A 23,031-nucleotide genomic window follows, 5' to 3' on the forward strand; every position below is an offset into this window, starting at 1 on the left:
CGACTTGAGTAATCGTTCCTACTGTGATAAAATACTGGGCGCGTGCGCGACATCCCACATTACCCATTATTACTTGATTTATGTAAATGATATTAATATTGATGAAAATGCAGATACTTAATTAACTCGATATATTTAATTAAACCCGGCTCCATCGGGTGGCAATTTTGGCGGCAGGGTTCATTTTCCACGAGCCAGGAACCATTTTCCAGTTTATTTAGTCGATAACGGCTCCGATGCGTCGCGGTGCACCCTATGTAAATTCGGTTACGGTCGCCATGAGACATCTAACCGCGCGGACGAATGCGCAAATAATGCAAAAATAATTTTTCACGTGATTCGCATGGGATTCGTTAGCTTGCAACTTGCTGATCTCTCATTGAAATTAACGATGTGAATTATGCGAGAAAGAAAAGACCAAGTTTCTATTATATTTATTAATTAAAACTCATTTTATGTTCTCTTGGATGTACAAGGTAGAAAATTGAATTATCTTTCAGCATCAAATTTTCTGCAACGATAACAATATTTCAGACCATTTCGATTTAGTCACATCAGGTCCTTGGTTGCGTCACGCGGATAATAAAAGCGTAAACATAAACCTGTCCGTAATAAAATTCTGATTTCGGGATTAGCATTAAGCCGGGGCTCGCAAAAAAAAAAAAAAAGAAATAGCGAACGGACCGCATTTTCACGCGGCTTAGAATCGGTCTAGAAACACATAATCCTCGTAAATTCACTCTTGTACCGACCGACTGGCGAGAAAATGAATTCCTCGGGATTGAAACCTCGAATCGCACGATCAGGTCTGTGTAAAAAAATTCAGAAAAAGAGAAGGAAGAGGAATTACGTCCGGCGGTGGACTTCCTATTCCCTTTCCCTTTTCTACTGTGCTTTTTGCACCCACGCGTGAACGGCAGTGCACGTGTAATCCGATTTCAATGACGATATATACGTTAACGACGTTTGGCTGTCGCGTTGTCGGTAAGAAATGAGATTATCCTTTCCTTTTTCTCCACTTTATCCCGGTGAAGAGATATCTTGATGTCGAGCTCCGTGAAAAGCAGCGCGAGTTATGGGTATCCATCTCTTCGATGTATGAGAATCGATAATATTAGGTCAATCAGTATACATGCGATGCAATTGAATCTAATAGCGGAGCACAGCGGAGATAATGTATGAAGATTTACGCTACGATGCGCATAATGTATTATGCGAAATAACGGGATTGTATTACGAGCTGTTTATTTTTTTACAAAAGATTGAAATATTTGCAGTTTCAAATTATGCATAATTACGCAGCTTTTCTCCGAAAAGGTTAAGTTGAAGTAAACAAGAAAGTTCTTAATTTCAATATCTCTTCTTAAGTTAATTAACATAGTTTCTCTTATTCTACAATTCTTGATTAAGTGATGAAAAATATTCAAGTCGAAGAAAATAATTTAATAAAATATATTCTTGAGAAATGTTACATATATAATAGTGGTATAAAAGTTTATTACTTTGTTTTTTGGATAAAAGATATTAATAGAAGACAATTTTGTACCTTTGAGCGAAAATTCGTGCTGTTAAGGTTCAAACCAGGGATCAATTGAACCACGAAATCAAAATGGAAACTCGCACGGCACCCGTGGGAGATGTTCCCGTTGTCCAGAGGTCAAAGTGCACCGACACGGAGAAGCGCAGAGGCGTACAACGATGAAAGAGAAAAGCCAACGAGAAAGAGAGAGGGAGAGGGAGAGGGAGAGAGAGAGAGAGAAAGAGAAAGAGAAAGAGACAGAATTTGCGAAAGTGGCGATGTACAATTCGAGCGACTAGTTTCCAAACTGCCTGCAGCCTCGCTTAAGTCTCTCAATGATCCTTTTGTTTAGCCACGGGGGTGGCCTTAATGATCGCTTGTCCCCGGTAATGTCGCATTTTGTACGGTACATCCCCGCATCCCGCCTGTTCTTTAACTATCGTCGCCCCTTTCGTCGATTCCCAACTGCCTTTCTTATTGTGTCGCAATGAGTCTCTTTCTCTCTCTCTTTCCTTCTCTCTCAAGAAAGAGATACGCAGTCGCCACCGTCTTTCTCAGTCATTTACACAGTCTTCATCACCTCTAACGTTCTAAACATCATCAGCGTTTTGCTTCCAATTCCCTTGCGCGTTCCTATCATTTTGACAGAATCAACACAATTAGTTGTACAAATCGTAAAAAAAAATATATAAAGAAGAATATACATATATAATTTAAAATACTTCAAAAAAAGATGAAAAGTAAGGAAAAGTTGAAATGCACACATTTCACGTTTTTCGCTATTGAATATATTTCGTGGATTGATATAATCATAAAGATTTATAAAATATTACCGATATATCGATAAATAATAAAAGAACTTAATTTCAAGAAACGCGAATTTAATTTCGCTTTGAATTGAAAAATATCTGAAAATCAAATTTACCTACAATTTTGTATTAATCTACAGACGGAAAAATTCTTCCAAGATTAATATTAATCAAAAGGAAACGGTTTTATAACATAATTCAGATACGGTGAATTTATAGAGGGCACGTCAAGAATTCTAGGACTGCAACAATGATACTTAAAGCGTGCTCTCGCGTGTTTTTGCAAATGTTTTCGTTGCTCCACACATGCACCAAATTTCTTTCATACATTTCGCGCATACTTATCGCGGATTTAAGCGAAAGTTGTCTTCCTCCTTTTTCTCCTCTCCCTCGTCATCGCTATGTGTATCGTCATCCCCGTTCCCTTAAACTTTTCATAGCCACTCGTTTTTCCCGTTGAAAGAAAAGGGACGGTAAGCTCGCGTTCAACATTCTTATGTTAAGCGACGCGAGGTGCCATCGCGAATAAATTGCGCGGATAATTACGCGAAACAGTTTCTTTTTTGACCGAATCCATTCGGAATAATTTTAAATACGTCTCATTACGCGTCGTATGACTTCGCGAAGTGATCTCGACCTTCTTTTAATGGATCGTAATTTCGTACGCTAAATCACTGCTATAATTAAAATGATACACCTATATCTCACAGAAGATTACGTAGCTTTCCTTAAGTGAATGTTATTAATGTAATGCCAGCGGTATCACGAATATTATTCAAAAAATAGCGGCTTGTAAAATATTATTCAAAAATTGAGATTTTATTCGTAATAATTTCATTAGCAATTCTATTGCAAAATATAAGCGGCAGTAAAGGATAAACGTGCGCGTTTGCGAGAGTGTATATATTCCCTAAGGATTCGCGTTCTTTATAGGCAATTTTGGGGAAATATACGGGAAATGGGAAATTCTGAAATCCATTTCAACTGTCGCCGTCAGTTAAAGTGCCTTACGGCAATTCCGCGAATCCGCGAGCCTTGATGGAAATTCCGAAGGCGAAACGTCGCGATCGCGAGTTCGATGCCAAGTATTAATCGTCGGAATTGCTCGGGCGGATTGCGCGAAACGGCCGTAAAGCTTGTTTGCATTAGCAGTTACAGTTATTTACGTATGGATTTATATTGCCGCCATCATGTAACGTCGCCTGGTAATGGGGCAATTTTAATTTCGCGGACGCGATTTTCTAGGGCGACGTTTTCTTCGCGATCTCCATCGGACCATCTGTTTTCTCGTTACGTAAGACTCTATTCTGACCGATTATTTATTGCGCCGCTCCAATAGAACGAGCACGCCAGTACGAGAGAGCAGATTCTACAGTATATCGCGGAACAAATAAACCATTCCCTCTATTGCTAATCTTATCTCGGTGTATATGCTTGCTTCTCAATGAATCACACAATTAGCGGTCACGCGTGACGTTATTTGTCTCGTCAAATCTCCAACATGAAAACGTTTTCAACAATCCGGCTATGATATGTAAATAAATGTTTAGATAAAATCTGAATAATTGCACGGGAAAAAAATTGAAGGAATTAAACTCTGCGCAATTTTGATGATAATTTGTTGACCAATCTTTACATCGAGTTTCTCGTTAATTTCTCTCTCATTTTTTATACTGACGTCTAGTATTTTTGCACTCGCGGGTCTGACATTCGACTATAAATATTTAATAAACTCCACAAATCTATGTCATAACCGTAGCAGTGCCACAAAGTACATCAATTAAACATCAGCGCATTTCAAAGTCTGGTTCACATTATCCGCGTGTTTATTACCTACACTTTCCCAAGTTCTATTCTTCAACCCACATTTTAATCTCGCACCTCTTGTTACATTCCCGTACAATCTTCAGGCCTGAAGAATCCGGAGCAAACGACGCAATTTAGCGTTGTGCGTCTCAAAGAGAGCCAGAGGGAGGAGAACAGACGAGGGGGAGGGAACGCAGCGACAGAATCATGCGGCTTCGGGATGACGTCATAAAGCTTATTTATACAACCACACGTGTTCGAGGCATATGGTCACGGCGTTATTGCGAGTGCGCTACGCGCAATAGAGCTCCGAGTCTACGTTGCACGCGTGTGTATGCGTTCGTACGTGTGGCTTTTTTTTACACGCACGACAGGGAGAGAGAGAGAGAGGAGAGGGGGAGGAGCACATCTCTCACATGCGAGCACGCTTGTTCTGGGATGCGGGCTCTCCTCGTACAGGATTGCGTCACGCCGTTATACGTCGACGCGTTACGAAATCAGGGAAAATGTACGAGACCGCGCGTTTGAAAATATACACCGAGCGGAAGCTGACGAATGGCGACGCGACGCGCAACACGGGGAAAAACTAACGAGCCTGGGGAAGAGCGGTGCCGGAAAATGCGCCGCCGGATGCGGCGCGAAATAGCTTTCGAGGCGATAAAAATATTTCGCGCGTCCGCAACGAGCGAGACTTATCAGGGTCGACGACGATACGAGCGATGCAAACTGTATCGCGAGAATTTATCGATGACGTAATTTATTGCACGCGGTAATATAATTGAGAAGAGCGGAAGAACATTTGCTATTAAAAAAAAAAAAAAAAAAAAATTGAGCGGGCATATTTATATCTTTCATTTTTTTTTTTTTTTTATCAAATTAAAATTATTAACTTGAATTATATTTAGTTATTTCTTTATTAATTTTTGTTTTCCAGATTATTTCATTAAATCGATGTATCATCAATTAAACTTTCTTTCTCTCTCTTTCTTGCAGAGTATATTGCACGATGTGTAACAGACATTGTTAAAAAAAAAAAAAAAACTGAAAATTTTCCAAATTGTTTCCATTCATCAAGCTTTACATGCGAAAAAAATGTATATATTGTTTCTCCATTATTTTTCATGATTCGATTGAAAGTCTTTTTCTCTTTCTCTCTGTCTCTCTCTCTTCGTGCTACGTTATTTTTAACTATTTTATATTGGAGAAATAGAGAGGAGGAGAGAGAGAGCGATCTCGTCTCTGCGCATTTCGCGCGTTGAACGATTCAATAAGGCACAGTGTGTCTAATTTTGTAGCACGATTGCTCGCTCCGCGCTGCGTATGCGAAATTTGCTCGCGATAGGAAGCAAGAAACTCCCGAGTGACGTAATGTAACAAGGTGGCACAGTGTTTAGAGAGATATCCGAGTGTTGTTTGATGCCAGCACATCATCGTCCTGTTTACACGAAGGCACATTCCGCAGCGCGACATTCAGGCCGCGATTGCGCGTTTTCGTCTGTGATGTATACCGAGACGAGTTTCCTGCGATGCGCATCGTCTCGCATCAAAGGAACACGATTACATCGAGCGTACACAACGGTGAGATCTACATCCACTTCTCTCTCTCTCTCTTTCTCTCTCTCTCTCTCTCTCTCTCTCTCTCTCTCTCTCTCTCCCCCTCTCTCTCTCTCTCTCTCTCTCTCGCTCTGTCTGTCTGTCTATCTCTGTCTCTCTCGTGGTCGTCTAGTACGCGAGCTACGTGAGCAACGTGTATGCAGAATGTTACACATCTCAAATTCTGAGGACGCGGTATCTCTTCGAAGTTGTCAACAGCGCAGAGAGTACTTTTCCTTAAGAGAATATCAAAGATCTATATGCACCTAGGAATATGTGCAAGCATCCCACGTATGCTTATGTCGCCTCGTTGATTGTCAACGCAACCCACGTATGTTCTTCATTAATTAACATACATTAAACGCGGAGTATCGTGTCGCGTTAATGATGACGAGTAGAGATCTTTCGAAGAGGACCAATCAGAATAACGGACGAATATGTTTCGCAAAATTTTCGCTAAAAAATGTGCTCGAGGCACCCCATCGTCCGTATTTCTGCGAAGGGAATTGCATGTGAATCAAGCAAATCATATTTTCCCGAAGCGAATTTTTAGTTCTTCCCTCCCTCTCTCTCTCTCTCTCTCTTTCTCTCGTCGCCTGGCAGTTCGCAGAGCGATTATGTTGAAATAACTCGCGGTACGTGCGCGCGAAAAAGCTTCCACGGCTCTCTCGGCCGTACTCGCCGTCGGCTATAAAGCCGGATAAGCCGGGTGATCTATTTCGCGACGCTGAAACGGCGTCGTTGGACTTTAACGTCGTCGGATGCCGTCGTTTCCGTTTCCGCGCGACGCGCGTTCTCTTCGCCCTCGATCGATCGATCGTTCCGCAAGAGACGGCTCGAATCGAGAAATAGAGACGTAGTACCTGTGTTACGTCACGCGAGCCCCTACGCGAGTTATCCAACGCGCCACGTCAATAAATAATACCGTTAATAAGATTACTATCGAATCAGATATCCTTCCACTTCTGCCCACGCTTTTCGCTCATCGATAGATTTTATTCATCGGATATTACGCGAGAAATAATTGTCTACGGATTTTTCGCTCCCTCCTCTCTCTCCCTCGAAGGTATCCGTATAAAAGGGTAAAATGTGCGGATAAAGAGAAAAAGCGAGGTAGATTATTTTCTCTCTTTCGTCACTCGTAATATCGCGTGACAAAACGTGAGGCGTGACATAATAGCGTGTTCCGTACTTCCGGCGAAAATGGAGAACGCGCTCGCGCAGATTCGTCGCTTCTTCGTCGTTTTCCTAGTCGAACAAGACACTTTCTTTCACCACGTCTCCTAATGCATATAACGCGCTTATCGATCGACGCTTGTCTCGTTCAGGTTTACAAAGGGCCGTTTCACGGTGTACATGTACGAAGCGCGTCGTTACTTCGCGTGAAGCACCTTCGTCGATGACGGATTCCCCTAATCCCCATCCCTTTCTTTATAGGAATTTTCGGGGTGATAGAAAAAAAACAGGGAGTTAAAAATTGTTACGAATTTTTTTTACAATTTTTTGTAGATAAAAGTTCCCATTTTAACAAAGTAAAATGGAGTAATTAAATAAAATGGAGTAATTCAGAAGTCTACAATGATATAGTAATTAATTAAATAACATATTGTATAAATATCATTTCTTTTTTTCCAAGAACCTTTTTAGTAAAAATTAGTCATTAAATATTATATATTGCACAAGGTTTCGCGGAACGAGCAATCTTAATTTTAATAAAATATCATTTTCGGGAAAAAATCTTTCATTCATTTATAATTGAGAAATCGGTTTCTCTTTATTTTTTGATCGCGAAAATATTGAGTTTAAAATAAAATTGAAGAATTTTTCAATAATGGCCATTTATATCTATAACGACGTGAGAGGATAAAGGATTTTGGCGATAATGAAAACATCAAAGGGGATAACCCGACTCATAAAGAACCGCGATACAATCGACATATAATCGACGATTACAATTACGCGGGACACCCTGTGAATAATTTATCCTTCCGCATCGCTTTTATCCGCAGTTTCTACTCTCGCACAGCTCCGATCTTCTCTTCTTACTCCACAACGAACGCCACTTCAGATCCATTGCCCTCCGTCTTTCTTCTCTGCCTTTTTCTTCCCGGTTGCCGCTATCCTCTTCCCCTCTCATCGCGGGTTATTAGTTTCAGTTCGGAACACTGGCGTGTACTCTTGCGAGAGTGGAGAAAAAAATCGGGTCAACCGTGACTCGGCTTCGCTCCTCTCTTTCTCTCCGTCGACGCACGTAGCTCGAAGGATGCAATTACAATACAATTATCCCTCATCCTCCGCCCCCCCCCTCTCTCTTTCTCTCTCTCTCTGTCTCGTCTATTTAGCAGATTTCGAAAGCGCGATTTCTGTTTCGCGAAACTATCCGTATTATGAAAGAATTACATTAGGTGGGGGGAAAGAAGAGGAAGACAGAGAGACAGGAAATGGGGAGTAACAAGGGCCGAGTGCTTGTTCAATCGATTTCCATTTCAATCGATTCGTTAACGGACCTGTTTTCGCGAGCGGAGTCGACTTTAACCGCTGCAATCCTGCTTCTCTTTGTTCTACGAGTTGCCGCGATTGCAAATGGTTATAGCGTGATTTTAACGCGTTTAGGAAAAAAAAGTCGTTAGACAGAGAGATCTCATCGTAAGTTTATTTTCATTTTATTCTGCGCATCTCAACATGATACGCGATTTGTTACTTAATTTCCGTTGGCCTTTACAGGAAGTTGTACAACGATCAATTGGGTTTATGAACTTAACTTTAGCTCTCATCTACTTTTCGAGTACTAATATAATTCCCCTACCTTTTAGAAATATAAATCACGGGTTCACAAATTTCTCGAATAAAATTTTTAATCTCAAGAGAAATTTTTTTCTTCAAGTATACTTGATTAAAACAAGTTATTAATAACGAAAAAACTTTAGATTAATTTCAACAAAATATTTAACATAGCCATTTCCTTTTTATATGATTTATTCTACAAAGATCTCTCACCCATGAAAATGCTGCGCGATCGCAAGCAAGGAAACGTTAATATGTTAATGATAGAGCTTTCAATTATGTCTTGATATGTTGTTAATTCGGACCCAGAAAGACCCGAGGATGGCGATTATAATGGAACGAAAAAGGGTACGAAAGAAATAAAACGTCGGAACCGCAGACTTGTGCGATTTGATAGCCGTATAACTGGCCGGAAATACATTAGAACCGGACGTGGGTCAACTTCCTGTCAAACGCCGACTCTTTTTGCGCCAAGTCTCAGTTTCAGTCTTTCCTCTTTTCATGTTCCTCCTTTTCATGAACAAACCAGACGTGAGTAGCTTAACTCCCTGGTTTTGTTAGCGAAACGTGCATCATTATACCGTTATATAACCCACGGACAGCTATTTCCGATGCACATTAAACGTTCGTATACAGGATGTCCTAAAACTATCGTTGTGATACTTGCGGAACGTATTTCATGAATTTAAAGTTGAACTCTAAGAAAGAAATTTTTCATTTTAAGATTAATTTTTGTATAAATTTAATAATAGTTTTCTTGAGAAAAATTTTTTCTCTAGTTTCTTGAGAAGATTTTTTTAAAATTAAAAACAAAGAGATATTTGCGGACTTATGGTGAGAAAAGAGGGTGATTTATAATTTAAAACATTGATATCACAATAATAGTAATAATATGCAAATGTATATAAATAACAGACGCGAATCCAAAAAGGCAATCTTTAGAGATATTGATGAGGCCCATCGAAAATTAAATCGACAGAGAAATAATCTCGTTCACACGGGAATAATTGTTTTGCCGAATATATGATATAAATTCGCTCACACACGCGCGTGTAAAATGTAACGCAGCGAACCGGAAAATGGTGCCTCGAAAATATTTCGCGAAATATCGCTGCTACCGTCGAAAACGACGGTTGATCGATCACCCACGTAGCGACGGTTCGTAGAGCCGGGATAAATGTTCCATCAAACTCGCTCATAAGCGTTTTTTCGACCGTTTCGCCTGTTGGCCTTGTATATCTCACACCTACCTATGCAAATCTATTCGCGTATCTGAGAATCGAGAATTGCAAAATAATAATGGAGATTAGCGAGGTCAGTCGGAGAGATGATCAGTCCATCTATCGATTTAATTAATTCAAAAGTTATTTTCGTCAATTTTTTAAATAACAAAAAAATCTCTAAAATTATATAAATTTTTAAATGTAATTATTTCAAAATTGTCTTTATTTCTGAGTAATATATTGCATTCAAAAATAGTCTTTATAAAATTATATAAATTTTTAAAAATCTATAAAATTATATAAATTTTTAAATGTAATTATTTCAAAATTGTCTTTGTATCTGGATAATTTACTGGATTCAAAAATAGTCTTTCTATATTTCTCGAAAGAATCGTTCGCTGATTATCATCGTCATTCTGAAAAAGGAAGGTCAGAAATCAGACGTCCGCTAACCTTATCCTTGCGAAGGATAGATCGATCAATTTTGGTTGAAAAGAGCGAAGAATCGAGAACGAACCGAGTCACGCTAGGAAATTCGAGATTCCATCATGCAGGAAGGGTGAAAAAGACTCTTAAAGGAGACTCCGCGTTTTTCAAAGAATTTCCGGCAAGTGTCTTTTGAGCAACGCATACACACGTGCACACATGCACAGAGGCTTTTATCAGATTTATATTTCTTGATAGACAGTGAGAGCTACTCTTTTGGGACTTGCACTATTACATATCCAGAATATTTTAAAAAACAAAGTTCGATATTTTTAAAATACGTCTAATATTCTTGAATATATATGTATCATTGAAAAACGCAGTTTCTTTTTGTCGAGAATTAGTTGAAAAATAAATGTTTTTAATGAAATCCAAATAAATGATGTCGAAGATATTAAATTTAATAATCCTATGTTACGACGTCATTCGCAAATTAAATTGCTGCTCTGAGAGAGAAATTTACTTGAAAAACTAATTGAAAAGAAGGAAAATGAAATCCGCGTAAAACATTTTTATGGAAGAGGAAGTTGATACTTTTAAAATACGTGTTATACTTGAAAATATTATGTATATATATATGTGTGTGTGTGCTGTTGAAAAGCGTGTCTTTCCTATCAGAAATAAAGAATAAACATATTTAATTAACGCAATCTAAATAAACATGGTTGAAGATATTTAATTTAATAATTTTACATCGTGCGATAACAATCAGAAATTAAATTATCGGGGGAAGAGAAAAATTCACTCAAAATTTGTTCGAAAAAAAACGAAAATCTGGGACCGTATTGTCTAGGCAAACACAGATTGGATTCGATTCTGCCTCTTTTTCTGTGAAAATAGTCGGGAATTAAAACGACGCTCCATCCGCTTCTTTTCTAACGCGAGATATTTGTCCGTTTACCTATTCCAGACTGCATATCTAAACGGAAGATAACGGTCGACTGTGTGGTGCATGGTGTACAGGTAGGGTAGACAGGAACACGAATATCATCGCCGTGGCGAGGATTTTGTGAGGCAGCCGGAATAACAAACGATTCCGAGAGCGACTCGCGCGCACGACAAAAGAATATTAATCCCTCGGCGTTGTGTACGTCGTGTTGGTGCGCCGACATTAGCGTATTCGACCTCAAAAGCCGGTGTTGTTTGCCCAACCGAATCATACACAAGTAGTTCCCGAGTTGCATGATTAATGCCTTCCCGAAAGTTGCCGTGAGAAGTGGTGCCGGTCGTGTGCGAGTCAACACGTCACGAATTTAACGACGACGGTGCTATTATTACGAAAAACGAAAATTGTCAGGAATCGAGAAGATTTCTCTCGCGCAAAAATAATTCCTATTAACTAGAACGTTTTTACCATTCCCTTTTTCAGAGACTGGAGAACGAGGTGGAGAGAGGGTAGAAGTGTCAGTCGACCCCGTGCGTGTCTGGTTTGAAGCAAGACTCCAGATTAACCGGACGATAACGCGATGACGTCTCTTTATATCTGGGCTTTTTTTTCGAGACTTTCTTCTCGTCACCGAATTCGTGACCGTCCCTTTGTACCAACGGATATACTCGCGCGCCCTATCTCTCATGAAAGAGTAAAGAAGGGAGGAGGAGGAGGAGGAGCGGCCCGGACAAAGAAACGAGACGGTTCCCAAAGTCAGGGGTCACCTCGGACCAATTTCAGCAATGCCGGGCATTTAAATGGAGCCGGAGTCTGACGTAATCTCCTATCTCTCCTGCTGACGCTCGCATTCCACGAGAGTACCACGATGATCACTTCTCTCTCTTCTCTCCTACGTGTGTTGTACGTCCACGTGCGTGCACGCCAAATGAAAGCGCACTCTATCCTCCTCCTTGGACGACCTAGCCCGCTGCTTCGCTTCCGTTCTCTCCTCCGTTCTGATCCTCTTTCTCCTCTTTCTCCTCTTTCTCTTTCTCCTCCTCCAGAGTTCTCGCTATCGTGCGATTCATCGCACGATCGCGCGCCGTGTGCCACGAAGAAAGGGCGCTTTCACGAACATGAGGAACAACGTCCGCGCTCCCCCTCCCACCCCTCTTCTCCGGTCATAATTCGCCCTGCTGCAGCGCATACGGAAAAGTTGGAGATAAAAGGGAACGACGAGAGGAATCGCATAAATCGCGTTTTACAGAGCGACGCTTGAAGTGACACGAATTTTAATTGGGCTCGGTATGTATCGTATAGTCGACAAAATGTTCAAATGAGCGTTGAATTAAGCGTCGCAGTGAATAAACATCGCGGCAATTTAAAGCGGAGGTACATAATAACTGTTTCACGTCCAGTAATGTTTTAAAATATAAATCAGTATTTTTTTTTTATCGTTACAATCTTTTTTAGAAAGGAGGAGAGGGGGAAAACAAGAAGGGAGAGACGGGACATTTTTTTATATGAATTGTAGTTCTCTGGGCAGAGAAAAATGCAGTAATTCGCGCGTTAAAACGAATTTTAATTGGACTTAACATGTATTTTATGTTGTAGGACACTGAAAAATATTTAAACGACTGTCGCGGTAGATAATTACTGGAAATTAAAAAACGGCCGTGTAATAGCTAACATTAAATAATTTTATGCTTTAACGCATAGATATGTTACAAAGTAAAAGCGTATACATATATTTAAACATATGTATTTAATTATTCTTTTAATTATTGTGTTTCATTTTCATAAAATTTTTTTAAATGTACGTCATCAATTTTATAAATTATTTTTTCTCATGATAATATTATACATGTCTGAAATTTGTGTTTTTTTCTGTTGCAGGTTTAATAACTCATACTTCTCACGCCAGAAAAATATGGGATGCTCAATAATAATAATACACTTTTGAGAAAAACAAACTTTTTTCTATGAAATCTTAGCAAACAGATTAATTTACATTTCTAAACTAATGTTTAAATATTCTACCGATTTATTGAATCGTATACATAAAATTTAAGTTGAATGCTTTTAGGAAGCAGAAGCTTTGAAACGGAAAAAACTTCTTTTCTCTTTTTGTATATTAATTGATTTACTCTGACAATTAACAAAAACTTTTGCTCTCTTTTTATTCATTTTAGGATTCATTGTTGCTGTGCATTACATCGATGGAAAGAAGAAAACGCAAGAAAGAAAAAAACATTGAGCGTTACAGGTGGGCCTGATTCTTTGCTCGGCCCGTAATCTTAATGTTGGATGAGCAAAGTTTCAGGTGTGTTTGTGACGTTACATCGCGGCCTCCTCCTTGAATCCCCCTCTCGCGCCCCCATTTTCCCTCCTCTTGTGAGGAAAATAGAGGAGCAGCTACAATCATAGGACTATTTCTTAACAGTACTCTTACGCCTGAAATTTGCTTTTTTTACCTGGTTTCTATGCTCTCTTACTTTGAGAAAATAAAGGTGAGCAAAGTTTCAGGTGTGTGAGTGCGTTAAATTCATCGTACACATTATATATTCGGCCGTTATATATGCGTTACCATTTAAGCTTGTATTGGATTCACAATGGTTACCAAAGACAATTCGCAACGGTCGCTAATTAAAGTCATTGTAATTTCACAAAAGCGAGAAACAAAATACACGTACATTGAATTTGTTTCACGACAACATGACATCGTTGTTCGATAAATTACTCTGGATATTGTATACGATGTAGCTGCGGGATCAACTGAATTAATTAATTAAATCAAACTTTATCATGCGATAATTAGCTGTTGTTTATTTAGATATTTCCACAACGCTCGTGTTATTGAACATAATGAAGCGTATCAAATTATATAACATACGTTTATATTTTTAAAAAAAGTGTGAAAAATTTATCCGATATAGCTTTTTTATATGTAAACCATATTTAGTGTTGTATTGTATGTGTATATATTAATAAATTAATAAAGAAAATACTATGCGAGTATATGTATAAAAATTGCAATTATTTAATTATTATATTAAAAAATTAATAAAAGTTTATTCCTTTTCGCACGATTTATTATAAAATGTTTTTAAAACGTTCATATCAATTAATAAATGCTAAAATTATATAATAATGTAATAATGAAATAATAATGTGCAATAAAATGTAATAAAACCTGAGACAAATATACGTTAATTGAAATCATTTCTTGTGAAAAAAATTACTTGTTGCAGATTTATATAAAAAATAGAAATATATTAAATTTTAGAATAGTTTCTTGATTAAGAAATAGAAAATTTAAAAATGTTATTAAATATTAAATCATAAAATATCTTACATTTTATATTTCATGTACAAAAATAAATTTATTCATATTCAGTAATCTATTATTGTTGCTTAGCGATAAATTTTATCTTGCCGATAATTAATTATCTTATTTCAATGTTAATTAATAACTAATAATTTTAGCTTATTTAATAGCTTAATTAATAATTTATATATATATATATATATATATATATATATATATATAAACATATAAAGTAAAATTTCATATTAATTCATGAAATGGTATAAAATGAGATGGTATAAAAATATTTTCGCAAAACAAATTAAAAATAAAAAATATCTAACAGATATATTAATTTATTAAGTATATATATGTGTGTGTAATTATATATGTTAAGTTTTCACAGAAAGTACGATACCTGTTTCTTTGCTGTCGCTAAATTTTCATGCAAAGCACAAAATCCTGTCTTTTCCTTTCACTCGAACGTATCACTTTTACATCACTATTACACAAATAATGTACAATAACTATTTTACTGCTGCATGAATGACTTTTAAATTTAACAAAACTATTTGGATTGATACGGATTTGGCGTAACTGATTTAACGCGCGATTTGATCGCGCCATTACATTTATTTGTAATTCATAGCAACTATCAGAATAGCCAACAAAAAATATTACTACAATATTTTTATTTAGACTCTATCACAAAGCGTCATTTGATTGGACAAAAATTGCGTCGTGCGTTGTGTATTGCAACTGTCAAACAAGGCTGTTCCTTAAGTTGACTACCCTGACCGAAATAGATGAAGAGACGCCATCTTTCAATTTATATTATACATTATTTGTATGTAAAGCATATTTAGTATTGTATATTAGTATTGTGTGTATATTAATAAATTAATAAAGAAAATACTATGCGAGTACATGTATAAAAATTTACGGTTATTTAATTGTTGTATTAAAAAACTAATAAAAGATTATTCCTTGTCGCACGATTTACCATAAAATATTTGTAAAACATCATATCGATTAATAAAACTACAGAAATAATATAACAATGTAATAATGAAATAATAATATGCAATAAAATGTAATAAAAAATGAAGCATACGTTAATTAAAACCATGTCCTGTGAAAAAAAAATTACTTGTTGCAGATTTATATAAAAAATTGAAATATATTAAACTTTAGAATAATTTCTTGATTAGGAAATAGAAAATTTAAAATGTTATTAAATATTAAATCATAAAATATCTCATAGTTACATTTTATATTTCATGTACAAAAATAAATTTATTCATATTCAGTAATTTATTATTGCTGCTTAGCGATAAATTGTATCTTCCCAATAATTAACTATCTCATTTCAATGTGTTTCGATGTGTGTTTTATAATTAATAATTTTTTTATATAATATATATATAATATAATATATAAATATATAATATATAATATATAAATATAAATATATTTTTTATATATACAAGTAAATATATGCACATGTAAAAAACAAAAAAAATATCTAACAGAGATATATATATATATATATATATATATATATATATATATATTAATTTATTAAGTATATATATGTGTGTGTAATTTTATATGTTAAGTTTTCACAGAAAGTACGATACCTGTTTCTCTCCTCTCGCTAAATTTTCGTACAAAGCACAAAATCTTGTCTTTTCCTTTCTCTCGAATGTATCACTTTTACATCACTGTTACACAAGTATATAATAACTGTTTCACTATCGCATGAATGATTTTCACATTTAACAAAACTGTTTGCTACGGATTGCTACGGATTTAACGCAACGCGCGATTTGACCGCCACGTTACATTTATTTGTATAATTCAACTATCAGAGGAGCCAACAAAAAAAATATTACAATATTTTTATTTAGACTCTATCACAAAGCGTCATTTGATTGGACAAAATTTGCATCGCGCGTTGCGTATTGCAACTGTCAAACGAGGCTGTTTCTTAGGTTGGCTACCCTGGCCGAAGCAGACGACGAGACGCCATCTTTCACGAGATTCACGGAGGGACGTTCGCTGTCGCATTATTTTATCGAAAATGATCAATCCGATGAGCATGTTTACTCGCCAAGCGGTAAGGAGATTTACGACGAGCGCAATTCGCAGGGGCGGTCATCATGATCCTTACGACGGTATTCCTGGTCATGTAAGTGACAGTTTGTTCAATTACATAACGTTGAAATGTAATTTGAAGTATATATATTATATATATTTTATGTTTGCTGCGTAAATATGTTATAATTATTTTATCTTTTTGTACAGAACATGCCATTTAGCACACAGAACAGGCATAAGTTGTTGCTCTATTTTATGCTCTTCTGCGGCAGTGGATTCTCCATTCCCTTCTTGGTAATCCGTCATCAGTTGTTGAAATGAATTTCTGGTACGTATCAAGAATGTCGCTTCTAGCTCGATACTTTCTTTGATGTATTACATTAAATTTCATTGAGGAATATCATTAAAATCTTTGATGAACACATGAGATTAATATATGTATATGTAATAATAATACTGTTTTCAGGTTATCTGGCTGTGTCGCATTAGTGTAGTACCAATGCTATGAGCATTATTTGGCTATATAAACATTATTACAATAGAAAATGTATGTGTTTATAATAAAAATAATTCTTTAACATATATATGACGTTTGTTAAATTCAAGCTTATTTTAAAAATTGCATTATTTTTATTATAAACTTAATTTTAACAACAGCAATATTAATAATGATAGTAATTCAATTTCTATTACATTACAGATACAAATCATTAGACTTAAGTATTTAATTACATTTGTATTGTGTGCTGCATTATACAAATTTATTTGCATCATTGTTGAAGCATATATAATTGATATAATTTCTAAATAAAAAATTTCTTTATTATAAATCATTTTACTTTAAACTAGTACTTTGAGATTTATTCATTGAATAAATCTCATGACTAAAAATCTTAGACCATAGATCTATGTCTCCAATTTCATCTTTTTTTATATTAGCAAATCTATTGATAATTATAAAGATAATTATACTTTTCCTAAAAAGAAGTTAATGAGTCTTGGTAATAAAAATGATTTATAAATAAATAAATGACAAGAACAAAAAAAAAGGAGTATGTATAAATATCAAAGTTGAATTAACAGTAGTTAACATATTGAAATATTTTATATTTGTATGCTATAATATTTATTTATAACATATGTTCAATACAATAGACATAAATAATGCGTTATTTGATAGGTATAATTAATCCTTAAGAGAGAGAGAAGTAAATCTGTGCATACCGGACGGATATTGTATACTTCTTTTTAGATGTAATTAAAAAAAAGTCTAAAATATTTATACAAACTTATCTCTTAAATTACATAATTCCGCGCTATTTGTAGCGTATGTTTTCTGATACATATCGCGTCTTTTATCATGTATCGAAATCACATTCTGGCAGCCGGGGTCCTTTACGATACGATTGCTTCGAATAATCTGAATAAATTTATCATATATATATAAAAATATATAACATTTATATGAAGTAGAGAGATCAAAAGATTACATTTTTATACATTAATATTTTATATATTGAAAGATGCTTACAGTTGTTGTAATCTTCATGAGATCGATAAGAATCTGGACAAACGATCGGAGTATTCTTTATACGATGCGATCCCCATTCATCTTCATATATCTGCAGTGATCAAAAGCAAAAATTAATCTTAAGCAATAATAATCATCGGTTTTGCTATATAATAAATAAAGGTATTTTTATCAATCACAAATTTATCTCTATATATTCTGCAATTTTACAAACCCGCATCTTTTCATATTTTCCTCTTTCGTTTTGTTTTCGACGTTTTTTATTCAGATAAAACTTTTTCTTTTTTTTCTTAGCTTTGTATTCATTATCCCATTGCTGATCTTGATTTTCACTTACATCTTTAATTAACGATTGCTCCTCTATGGGATCCTGTAAGTTAATAAAAAATCGCTCACTATTATTCTGTCGCAATTTCTTTTTTTAAATCTTACAATTTTACCTCTTGTTCAAATGTGTCTGCCTTAGGTATAATACTAGCTATCTTCTTTATACAGAATTTTTTCTTAGCACAGCAGATTATCCATAGGAATAGCAAGAATATTGATAGCATCACGCTGAGACTTGCCAAAGTTATCATTATAGCGGAAAAAGAACTCCAGAGCTGTAGAAGAGTTACTTATTTATACATATGTATATACAATGCACTTTACATTAATATTCTAAAGTAGTGGCATTGCAAGATATATTAATTTATATTTGGCAAATTGCAATCAGTTGGATGTGTGTACCATATTGTGACAGCCTTTCGTCAATGGATCAGTGCACGTGCGACAAACTCTGGCACCATGATTAGGCTGATACGTACCAGGCGGACATTTTTTACAGTACGATATTCCATCCTCACTATAAGTATCCATATGACAAGGAACTACAAGTACGTTTTTATTTATTTATTTATTTATTTATTTATTTATTTATTTATTTATATAAGCATTTTCTTTTTATAGTTGGATATCATGCGGATATAACATACTGCAATGCGTGCCATGAAGACCGTATCCGGCCGGACAGCTGGAAAACAGGCCGATATTGCTGGTTCTTTCGGCAAATGCATTTGTCCTTCCTCTTTTCCATCTTGCGAATATGGACTTTTCATCGATCGGAACCAATCTCTGCTCATAGTGAGGTAATCTGAAAATAACTATAGTTAAAGAACTCTATAGAAATGCTATTGTCAATTTTAAAGTCGCAACATTCCTCTTTTCTATAAAACGATAAAAATATCTATCAATTATTTTATCTTTTTTATTGGAAGATGTTCAAATAAGATATTTTTTAAAGAAACGGAAAACTTGATTTATGTTTGTATTAAAAAATCGTTTACAAATACATTAGAGAGTTTCAATTAAAATTTTGAATGATACATCAAATTAATTTTCACGTTATAAAAGAAAATAGAGGATATGTTGCGACAAAGTAAAAGGACGCAAGATATCGACTAACTAGTTTTTCCAAGGAAGATTTGTAAATTTTTACTCAGTATCAGCGAGAGTTTGTCCTGAATGCCTTTAAGGCAAATGACATTGCAGCGTTTGGGATCGATCGTCATCAGTTTGACGATATGCGAAGGCAATAATAAAATATTTATTGTAATCTGTAAGAGAGCAATAGCACAATTTAGACTTGAGAGATTCATATTGAATAAATATAATATTCTTATCTTACATAATACGTATATACGTACTTGATTTCGAGAGCAAGATGGTGTCAAGATATAAGCATTGCAAATATCTGCTTCGCATATAATATCATTTAGTTTTACCGGAAGATACGTTACTAATATATCTAAATCCCTTTCGTCGCAGGATCGCGTATAGTAACGACTCTCGCCGTGTACAATGTATCTCGGTAGCGTCACAACTGTAGAAAATTATTTTTTTAATTTGATAAAGTTAATGTAAATTTAGGAAGAAAATTTAATTCGATAAAATAAATTTCGTCCATAATTAATAACTAATAATCTACCTTGCAAACGAACTTCGTAGGTAGTTTCTATAGGCTCTTCAGTCTCGGGACCCACGTACGTCGTGACGCATGTGTAATTTCCCGTATCTTTTGCATTTACATTTCGCAATTCTAAATCACCGTTTTCAGCCACAAAACCTGTAAAGAATTAAGATTTTATAGATACTGTTACATATTTCAAAATATATAATGTCAATACATTTCTTTCAAAGTCAATGTGCAAATGATTTCGAAGCAGATGTGTCATGCTATACCGAAAATTGCGATGCCATCGGTTCTCTTCCACATATAACTCGGTCTGCTAATAGTCGATAGCCAAGTGATACCGTCGCTGTCTTGATTACAAGGTAAATTGAGATTAACACCGGGCAATGAAACAATATCGTGATCTGAAAGAGAAAATTAAATTCTTTCGTAATATTATCAGGAATTTTGATATTTGACAATTGCAAAAAAAATACCATTGCCGAGATCCAAATCGCTCTTAAAGTCATCTTCCAGTTCTTCCAGTTTGATATATTTCTGACCTTTTAATGATTCGGTGTTGTAATGAGGCTGTGAAAATTCTCTAGTTTCTTCCGCGTCGGAATCTATCGAAATCACTATCTTGTCCTGGGTCTCTTTATATATGCTGCAATTGAGCGCCTTAATTTCGTCCAGTGAAAAGCTTACTCTGTTTAATATAGATTTTATGTTTTTAATGACGTCCACGATATCGCAAATACAATTTAAATAATTATGGTTTTTTCCCTCGCGGGACCCGCATATTGATCGATTTTTTTTATCAGAAGTGATATCGTTATTAGTATTATTCATTATTTTCTCATTCTCTTTTTTATTGTTGTTACTTTTCGCTTGAGAATGATGATTCGCGGTCATGCTAATAATTGCTTTGCCCGAATTTTTTTTATTCATGATACAGCTATCTGTGCAACTTTTCGGAGAGTGTGAATTAATATTTTGTGATTTTTGCGATTTTGCAGATTGTTTCTTTTTAGTTTTATCTTTGATATCTTTAATTATCCGATGTTTTGATTCATTCCCATTGACGCTACACAACTTTCGAGTTTTCGCTATTATTGGATCCTCTTTGCTGACCCGCGAGAAACCATCGAGTTTTCTTTTTCCTCCAAAATTCTGTTTATAGCGATTCAATCCGCGCAAATTTTGCGTATTCTCTCTTGTTATATTTTTAAGACCGATTTTTCGCTTCTCGATAGAATCATCATATTTCTTGATTTCTTTATTATAAACGTCTCCTTTGTGGTAATGTATATTACGTTTTGTTTTTCCGTCGATATTTATTTCATTTTTTAAGACAACATAGAGACACGTTGTTCTAGAAACGGATACATCGATAGCTTTGCTTGTATCAGTTGGAATACTCAATACACCTGACGGTTCTGTAACGTCGAGTTCCCAAAATCTAGTGCCACCCAGATGATATGTCGTACTTTTTTCCGTAGGCCACATTTGATCCAATAATATTGTTTTATTTTTCATCTTGCTTTCATCATCATCTCTATCTAAAAATTTATCGTCACGTATCGGTATTGATGTTGTATGTTCTTCATAATTCATGTAATCTACAATACAATTATTAAAATTGTTAAAAAGGAAAAAAAATGTTTTTAATATAATAATATAATAATATCTGAATATGAAGATAATATAAGTTATAATTTCATAATAAACTATATGCAAATATATTATAACAAATAAAAATAAATAAATCTATACGAATGAAAGATATTTGAAAGAATAAGATCCTTTTTGTTATACTTTCTAATATATCCTCGAAAGAATCATCTTCTTCCTCCTGTCGATCATTTTCTTCTTGTAGATCATTCTTTTCTTCAAGTTCGTGGTACGGTGTTGTAATTTTTTCATCTCCAAATTTATTAACAGTATTGTCGTCATTTGATTCAGACATAATTACTGTTAACTCATTTTCACTTGGATTAGCAGATATTACTTCGTATGTTTCTTTGTCTTTATTATAACTGAGATGTAATACATTCACCGTGTAAGACTCATTTTCTTTTTCATCTAAATTCTTTTCCTCTGTTATTGTACTCGTAACTTTTTGGCTCGAAATATTAGCTCTATTTTCTCTCGCCCAAGACCGAATGTTTTTCTCTGTCGACAAAACATTTCTTTTCTCAATACATTTGTCATTATTCGAAAAATTATTTCTCCTTGCAAGAATTAAATAATGATCGAAGAAGGCGTTTCTTTTTTTATATTTCTTATTATTTAACACAAACGTTCCCGTTGACTGAAAGAGACTTTCATAGGGATAATAATGTTGTTCGTATAGAGGAATTTTACTTCGAAAATTATGGATAGAATTTTCTTGCACATTGATACCGGTAGAAATCTTTTTTAAAAAAGATTTTCCCTTTCTTTCATAGATCCTAGTGAAGCCTTTAAAATGTCGCATTGGTTTCGTGGTTTCGTTACTCAGCCATTCATGATACGATAATTGCAAATTGTCAATTTTGCGTGTCGTTTCTATCACTCTTCTTGTTCCTCTATATCGAAAATTTGGAAATTTTAATTCTTTATTTTCCTTCGTATTTGAAAATGAAAAAAGCTTTCTGTTTAAACGACCGACTGACTTTTGCTTTCTCTTTCTTTCAGGTAAATATGGCAGACACATCTTCTTAATAACAAAAGGAATTGTCGTATTTTCCAAGACATTGAGACATATTTTTTTCGTCACAATCTCTTCTACCTGTGTTGTTGTCTTTCCGGGAACATGTCTTGTTCGCTCTTTTTCTTCAATATCTGTTACTCTTGTAGTCTCATGTTGAGAAGTTGCCATCTTTGTAGTAGTTTGATTTTCTTTCCTCTCAATTATCTTTTTAATCGTTGTTACTTGGGTCTTTACAGTAGTCTTTTCAGTCGGTGGCACAGGTGTTGATAAACTCGACGTAGTCAATGTATGCATTACTTCTTTCTCGATTTCTTTCATGTACAATTCGAATTCTATTATATTTTTCTTTAATCTTTCCTCTTTTTCCAGCAATATTTTTT

At 35.1% G+C, this 23,031-nt stretch overlaps 1 protein-coding gene and 1 long non-coding RNA gene across 3 annotated transcripts in view; one reads left to right on the forward strand and one right to left on the reverse strand.

Annotated features, from left to right (window-relative positions):
* The window catches only part of LOC112637185, a 39,238-nt gene extending 26,479 nt beyond the window's left edge, over positions 1–12,759 (forward strand). The window contains exon 3 of the long non-coding RNA XR_003122457.1: positions 11,590–12,759. This is a non-coding gene — a long non-coding RNA (uncharacterized LOC112637185). The remainder of the gene's footprint in view (positions 1–11,589) is intronic.
* Positions 12,760–17,853: 5,094 nt separating this feature from the next.
* LOC112637187 lies at positions 17,854–21,935 on the reverse strand. 2 transcript variants are annotated; one of them, XM_025406382.1, is made up of 12 exons: positions 21,775–21,935; positions 20,454–21,578; positions 20,247–20,381; positions 19,993–20,130; positions 19,712–19,887; positions 19,471–19,621; positions 19,001–19,168; positions 18,756–18,895; positions 18,467–18,628; positions 18,241–18,396; positions 18,027–18,117; positions 17,854–17,915 (listed from the first exon to the last, which is right to left on the reverse strand). In XM_025406382.1, exons 1-12 carry the CDS (start codon positions 21,923–21,925, stop codon positions 17,854–17,856), a joined length of 2,655 nt encoding a protein of 884 aa, XP_025262167.1. In that variant the 5' UTR covers positions 21,926–21,935. The 2 variants fall into 2 exon arrangements, with proteins under 2 accessions (XP_025262167.1, XP_025262166.1); XM_025406381.1 differs by lacking the exons at positions 17,854–17,915; positions 18,027–18,117; positions 18,241–18,396 and having other exon boundaries at positions 18,588–18,628; positions 19,001–19,158.
* Positions 21,936–23,031: the final 1,096 nt, after the last annotated feature.

This window comes from Camponotus floridanus, unplaced genomic scaffold (assembly GCF_003227725.1).
Source record: "Camponotus floridanus strain SB8 unplaced genomic scaffold, Cflo_v7.5 scaffold140, whole genome shotgun sequence".
NCBI classification, from domain to species: domain Eukaryota; kingdom Metazoa; phylum Arthropoda; class Insecta; order Hymenoptera; family Formicidae; genus Camponotus; species Camponotus floridanus.